A 7,849-nucleotide genomic window follows, 5' to 3' on the forward strand; every position below is an offset into this window, starting at 1 on the left:
TTAATTCTTCTTGCGTGCTTTAATTCTTTTTGTGATTATCTTAACTTTGTAAGCTCTCATTGTAGTCTCACCAACTAGCGGAAACAATGTACCAATATTTAATTTGTCATAACCTTGAAGACATTTTTCAAGTCACCCATTTGTTTTCTCAGCTCTGTTGAAAATGGCAGAGTTCCTCCAGTCATGGAGGATTATAAAAACTTCAGTTTTTGGTTTCACTCAATAGCACCTGATTCACACAGAGTTTATTTTATTAATGTGCACTGAATAGATTTTCAGTTGTTACTTGTGTACACAGCGATTTGTCTGCAAAAGTGCCAGAATGATGGAGAATGTGTGGGACCTAGTACCTGTCACTGTCGACCAGGCTGGGAAGGAATGCTGTGTCAGATCCGTAAGTAACTGAACCTAGTCTATAATCAATGTTGTTGCATTTTGTGTCACCAGTGCTACCTATTTTTCATGTAACAAACCTTTAACTTATAGATTTTTAATAGCTTTGTGATGTGAAAAAAAGGAATTTTAACCTCAGTAAAACTGGCTGCTTAACCCTTATATAATCGCTACACTTTGTGTGGATTAGAGGCTACCTAAGCTCGCCTGCCTCTAAGCAGTTTTTGTGGATCAGAGGCTGTCTAAGCCGTAGCACCATGGAAGGTTACAGCACAGAAGGGAGGTCATTCGGCCCATCTTGCCAGTACTGGCTCTTTGCCCGAGCAATCCTAAACAAATCTCACTGCCCTGCTCTCTCTCTCCATAGTAATGTATCTTTCTCTGTTTCCAGAGAAATGTATCCAATTTTCCCTTAAAAGAAGCAATGGTCTCTACCTCAACCATTCCCTGTGGTGAAGTGTTCCATAGAGATGTCTCTTAACCCCTCTCCTCGGTAATAATTTTAAATTGATGACCACTCGTCACTAACTCCCCAACCAGTGGAAATAGTCTTTCCCAATTCACAATCAAAACTCTTCTTAATTTTAAGAATTAAAATTAATTTTAAAATCTTCATTACATTGCAGTCCCAGAATCTCATGTCTTTCCTCATAACTATATATTCTTCAGGGTGGCTTAGTCATTGTAGCCCAGGAAGACTATTCTGCCTGAGGTTCTAAACTAAAGGTGCTTTTACATTATAAAAGTGCAGCTGATGGTACACACCCCATTCTCCTGCTATCAGCTACAGTAGAAAATACAAACATGGTAACTTAACATTATTCCTGCAAGAGTCTTGACCCATTTATGAACTGCTGCTGGCTCCACTTCTGCCCAGCATCTGATGGAAAATGTTAGCAGAAAGGAAGGTGACCAGGAGGCTAGGAATAGCAGCGCTAACCTAAAATCAGAACTTCAGGGTTGGTCCAGATCTGGAGCTGCAGTATTTCCTAAAAGCATTTCATTTGATAGGTTTCATCTAACACATTCTGGTTTCTTTACATAGCTCCTAGCACTAAGAAACTCACTGAGCTGCTCCTACAATGTATTTCCATTATTGGCTAAGTGTTTCAACGTGTTTAAGGAACTCATTGAAATGTGCAACGATTGTGAACTTTACTGATGCACTGTCAATGCCAGTAATATACCAGCAGTATTTATACTGTCTCTTGCACCATGTTGGGGTGGGGTAAGTGAAAGAGGTGCCTACGTGCGCATTCAAACAGGATTTGATTCACCAATCTCCCATACTGATAAACCAGCTCCTGCCCAAGTCCTGAACCATTTTGAAGACCAGTAGGGAACACAACCTTGCAGAATGATACCTTAACCTCATGCAACTATAATGGCTGTGTTTCATTTTTTAATTTCTGTATTTCTTTAGTCAGTACTCATACTAGCAGAAAACGGAGAGTAGGGGTTAAGGGTACGTATTCAGACTGGCAAAAGGTGGGAAATGGTGTTCCACAGGGATCAGTGCTGGGACCACTGTTGTTCACAATTTATATTAACAATTTGGATTCGGGAATCTGAAGTACAATTTCAAAATTTGCAGATGACATCAAATTGGGGGTATAGTTAATACAAAGGAAGAATGTGTCAAAATGCAAGAAGATATTAATAATCTTGCAGAATGGGCATGTAATGAATTTCAATATAGATAAGTGTGAGGAGTGCATTTTGATGGGAAGAATAAGGAGGCCACATATTGGTTGGATAATAAGAGTCTAAATGGGATAGGGGAGCAGAGGGATCTAGAGGTACAGAAACACAAATCACTAAAAGTAGCAACGCGAGTTATTAAGGCCATAAAAAAGGCAAATCAAGCACTGGGACTTATTTCTAGAGGGATACAATTGAAAAGCAGAGAAGTTATGTCAAACATGTATAGAACCCTTGGTTGCACCATACTTTGAGTACTGTGCACAGTTCTGGTCTCCATATTATGGAAAGGATATAGATGCATTGGAGATGGTGCAAAAAAAGATTCACAAAGGTGATACCAGAACTGAGAGGATATACTTATCAGGAAAGGCTGAACAGGCTGGGACTCTTCTCTCTAGAAAAGAGAAGGCTGAAGGGTGACCTGATAGAGGTCTTTGAGATAATGAAAGGGTTTGATAGGGTAGATGTAGAGAAAATGGTTCCACTTGTGGGGAAGTCCAAAACTAGAGGTCATAAATGTAAAATAAATCCAATTAGGAATTCAGAAGAAACTTCTTAACCCAAAGAGTGGTAAGAATGTGGAACGTGCTACCACAAGGGGTAGTTGAGGCATATAGCACATTTAAGGGGAAACTAGATAAGCACATGAGGGAAAAGGAATAGAAGGATATGCTGATAGGGTTAGATGAAGTAGGGAGGGAGGAGGCTGATGTTGAGTATAAATACTGGCATAGACCAGTTGGGCCAAATGGCCCTTTTCGGTGCTGTAGTTTCGATGTAACTCGATGTAAACATGAGGAAAAGTGCTGTTCACTATGAAGAATTTTTTTATGGGAGCGGAGGACCTGTTGGGGAACCAGAAGCCATCTTTTCTCTAGTATCAGCTTTCAGAACTACAACTGATATAATGAGCTTACAATGCAGCAGCAAGATGGGTGTCAAACCAACAATGAAATCCAGTGCCTGTGGTTGTAAGAGATACACCCCAATCTCTCCATATCAATTAGAAATCAAAAGTATATGTGCTAAGAAAATGAAGAGAAATGAAAGTAACAACCAAATATATTAAAGATTGTAGTTGAGCAATACAGACCAGGAAGTCCCAGGTTTGATCACACAAATCTGTTAGTTGATTTCAACCTAGCGGTGATAGAAGCTCTACAATGGGACCATTGACCAGGGTTCTCTTTCCTGATTGTTTTACTACGACAAGTGCAGAAAGCGCATGTTTGTGGACACTAGATGACAACAGCATCAAACTCAGCTGGGATGTTCTTTTCAGTTAGATAGCCCACTGGCACTCTGTCTAGCCACCCACAAGTAATATTGACTTAATGAGGTGCTGGAAAGCGAGCATCCCCTGTGGAACCATACTCCAGTAAGGGAGTCGTAGACTTCATTTCTTTTTTCTCCCTCAAAAAAATCAGGAGGATGCCAATTATATAATTTGAACAATGAAATGTGTGAATCCTCACAACTATCACCATCATGCTGTCGAGGTGGAGGGTTGAAGCATTGATTCAACCCAGAGAACACAGGATCAAATTTAAAGAGCAACAGAGGAACCAACCAGATAAAACAACAATCAATCTGTCCTTATTAATTTGTATCTAAAGTTAAGTTTGTACCCCAAAGTAAGTCTCGGTAAGACATGTGATACATTTGTATCTGAAATATATTTTGAATAGTAGAAAGTGTTCTTCCAGTTCTTCTGATCTAACTATGTAAGTAATCATCTCGTATGTGGAACCTTGGCTTCATATTTGTTTCGAATTATGTTTCTAGCTATCTGTGAGCAGAAATGTTTGTTTGGAAGTAAGTGCATCAGGCCGAACGTGTGCGCCTGCAGGAGAGGCTACATGGGATTAGCCTGCGCCAAAAAGGTAAAGCTGGAAATCAAGTAATGAAAGGCTGCTTTAGACATAACCGAGTTCTGAATGGAATCTCCACAACACTGACCTAACCTTTAACAATTTTCTCAGTGATAGTGAATCAAAGGTTATTGTTTTTGCTACTTCTGTGTGTGTAATGATTCTGATTGGCTCCTCGTCCAGGAATGGCTTGATTTTAAAATTCTCATCCTTGTTTTCAAATCCCTCCATGGCCTCGCCCCTCCCTATCTCTGTAACCTCCTCCAGCTCTACAACCCTCCGAGATCTCAGCGCTCCTCCAATTCTGGCCTCTTCCGCATCCCCGATTTTAATCGCTCCACCATTGACGGCCGTACCTTCAGCTGCCTAAGCCCTAAAGCTCTGAAATTCCCTCCCTAAACCTCTCCGCCTCTCTCTCCCTCTCTCCTCCTTTAAGACGCTCATTAAAACCTACCTCTTTGACCAAGCTTTTGGTCACCTGTCCTAATATCTCCTTATGTGGGTTGGTGTCAAATTTTGTTTGACAATCACTGCTGTGAAGCGCCTTGGGATGTTTCACTACGTTCAAGGCGTTATATAAATGCAAATTGTTGTTGTTGTATCTGCAGCATAATGCGTAGTTGTATCAGTACCTTGAAGTCCATGTTAAAAAAAAAATGCTACATTCATAAAATGCTGAGAGTTTTCCTTTCTTTTGGAAATATTATTCCCATTGAATGGTGCAGAGTTACAAGGTGTCGTTTGGATACACTGAAGGATAAACAGAATGTGAGCTAAAAAGATGGTTTTAACAGCCTTGTGTCTCTAAGTGATATCTGACCAATTACTGTTTTGGTAGTTAGGGATAGAAAATGTTTGGAGTTCTATAAATGGCAAGTCACCATGATTTACAGCAATTTTTAGTGTTCCCATTTATTCTCCTACTTTTTAAATGACTTGGTACCTCTGTAGCCCATGCCCCATGCTGCAGACCACTCACTGGCTAAGCTCACCAATGATAAATGGCCAGTTGGGTGAAGTACTGGAGGGTTGCAAGTATCGCTGGAGCCATATCCCAGCCTGGCTCGCTGACGTTATTGGAGAGGGATGGAAAATTTGGGAATTTTTGTTTTCCAGATACATGACACCAGATTCTACAGTTGGGCTCTGTACTGGTGCCAGAAGCACCCACTAGTAATTAAAGTTAAAATAAGATCCTTCTAACATCATTTAGCTATCTAAGCACACTCCCGACAGTTTACGCTGTTGTTAGCGTAACATTTGACTAATCAGTTGTAACACTCATTTTATTCTTACCACTGTGTGTTTTTTATATATTGTAGCTCCCAGTTGGACGAGGATAATGAGCCACAAGTGTGTCGGAGCTGGTTATTCTGACCTGTGATCAGTGACAGTAGTGGAACACGCATTCACAAAGCTGCACAGTGATGTGTGAAGAAAACATCACTGTGTCTACATTTTCACATCAAGACATCTCAAAGAAGTGGTTTGGAACTGTTCCACAAAAAATATATCACCATATAACTGAAAATAGTAATTGCAGGAAATAAAGATGTTGCTGTAAGTTATTGTATAATTTATATATATCAATTAAATGTAATTTTCCAAGTCATGTTACAGGATGGGAAACTGTACTGTTCATTCCACATTTCTGTTGCCAGTATTCCCCTGTAGTCTGACTACCTCATAAATATAGATTGTTGCGTTCTCGTGGGCCCTATGTTCTCAGCTGAGACAGTTAAACATCACACTGCAGTGTCTGCAAGTTGGATCTTACAGCACATGATCATTGACTTGCATTATATTTATGTATCATAACACCACTCTGTTCTTTGCTATTATTGCAGTGGTGCTAATACTTTATACCACCACCCCCCCCATGCTGATTTTTATTCCATTAAAATGCAACTAACATTGCTGTAGATGTCCCTGTTTTGTCATTCTCCCCGTATGTATTGAGAGCTTAAAATTTAATGGATATTTAGTCCACAGTACAAAACTGCACATAATTTGGCACCGATTGACAATTATATCTAGAAAGGCCACAAGATGATTAATGGGAGAAATGGAAATGTCAGTCTGGTGCAGTAAGAGTAGTGGAAGTAAGGCATATTGTCGAGGCAAAGTAGAGGCTGCGCCACTCTGCATCAAACCCATGCCACACTTGGCCCGGAGGTGCTCAATGCTGAGACCAGCTGCTATCAGTGGAAAATGTTCCATTCTCTACTACTGACATCACTCAGTTTGATGCAAACAAAAGACGTTTATGAAAATTGAGTCCTCATCCTCACAGGCTACACTTCACCTTTTGAAGAATGCAATTACGTTTGGCCTCTTTCTGTGCTGTAAAATTCTATGATTCTTTACTCCAAATGAATGTCTGAAGAAAGTATGGGGCAGTGCCATATATAGGGTACAGTGCAATGATATGAAAACAGTAGCTGATTTGGTTTGAGAGGAGATTTTCATTTAATCACAAGCTCTAGGCAGAGAATTTACTCTGCTGTTTCTGGTTCTCGGTATACTTTCAGCACTACTGTAGTGTTGTCTCTAGATTTCAGCATGATGCTTTTGTGCAGCCACACTAGGCATTTTGTTTTTGCCACTAGAATTCAGTACAATACAATAGTGGATACATGGCATTCGCATATCAAATCCACTCCCACTGTTATAAGACACTCAAGAGGTGCAGTTCTTGATTTATCCTTCCAAATTTGTGTCTGGAAAAGGCATACAGATGTTTTACAACTCTGTCACTGGTGACAGTAGTGATGGAAGAAATTTGAGACATTGAATTAAAGGTGGCACACAAAAAGTGTATTGACACCACATTGAAGTGTAGTGGGTTAAGTGTGATTTTTTTTTTCCTATTGTTATCAATACACTAAGTAAGCACAGTGAGAACACTGCCATGCTGCAATTTTCCTCAACAGACTACTGGTTATTAATTTTTAAGCTTTACATGGAGATTGAAGCATGTTATTCGTTACATAAGGGGAACTGGAAGCAAGCTGTCGTTGCATCCAAGTGTTCAATTTACTTTTACTCAGTGCTGACTGGACTAATGCAGAAAATTAATCAGCCTGATGAATTTGATGGTTTCTCCAACAGCTTTCAACAGCAACTGTAGGGACTAAAGCAATACATTAAATGATTAGACTGATATTTTTCCACACTTCCCCTCTTTTGTAACTATAACTTATTATTGGTTGAATGAAAATATTAGTTTTATGGAAATGTTTTTGTACAATTTACTTTTGTATATAATAACAAGAAATTTTGAGTGTATCCTTATGGTATTGTTTAAGTAAAACCATATTTGTAATTTCTTCTAGTTCATGCTTGAAAACTATTATTGAGTTCTGAATGTATATAGACCTGGTGCCAAGATAGTTGTATACCCTTCGTATAATTTAATAAAATGCTTTAAAAAAAAATGACGAAATGTTCTTTAATTTATTTGCTGCCTTCAAAGTTTTGCCTAAAAAGGCAATTACTCCTCTGAGGCAATCAAGCAAGGCTCCAGGAGACCGCAATAGCCCATTACTCATCATCACCCAAGCTAACTAACAATTTACCTCTATATAATTGGAAATGCCCTGTTCACTTGTTAAAGGACTGCAGCAAATCCATATCCACCACAATTTGGTGTGTTTCAGACAGCGATAACAAATCCTTGCTTAAATTTATTTCCTGCACTGTATCACAATTTGAGGAAAAAATGAACATGAATGGCAAGCAGAGGAATCTTGTCCTTGTTGGTACAAGAACTGCCAAATACGCCAAGCTTATCATTGGGCGTTGCCAAAATTTGTTCTATAGAATGCAGGGGAATGTTGATTGGCTTACTGCGGCTGCAGGCTTTAGTTCCTGACCATTCC

At 39.5% G+C, this 7,849-nt stretch overlaps 1 protein-coding gene across 1 annotated transcript in view; it reads left to right on the forward strand.

Annotated features, from left to right (window-relative positions):
• si:ch211-246m6.5 (von Willebrand factor D and EGF domain-containing protein) overlaps positions 1 to 7,371 on the forward strand; it is a 222,272-nt gene extending 214,901 nt beyond the window's left edge. Inside the window, exons 29-31 of the mRNA XM_067987197.1 lie at positions 299 to 394; positions 3,883 to 3,980; positions 5,291 to 7,371. Of these exons, the coding sequence (XP_067843298.1) occupies positions 299 to 394; positions 3,883 to 3,980; positions 5,291 to 5,311 (215 nt within the window). The 3' untranslated portion in view covers positions 5,312 to 7,371. The remainder of the gene's footprint in view (positions 1 to 298; positions 395 to 3,882; positions 3,981 to 5,290) is intronic.
• Positions 7,372 to 7,849: the final 478 nt, after the last annotated feature.

This window comes from Heptranchias perlo, chromosome 7 (assembly GCF_035084215.1).
Source record: "Heptranchias perlo isolate sHepPer1 chromosome 7, sHepPer1.hap1, whole genome shotgun sequence".
NCBI lineage: Eukaryota > Metazoa > Chordata > Chondrichthyes > Hexanchiformes > Hexanchidae > Heptranchias > Heptranchias perlo.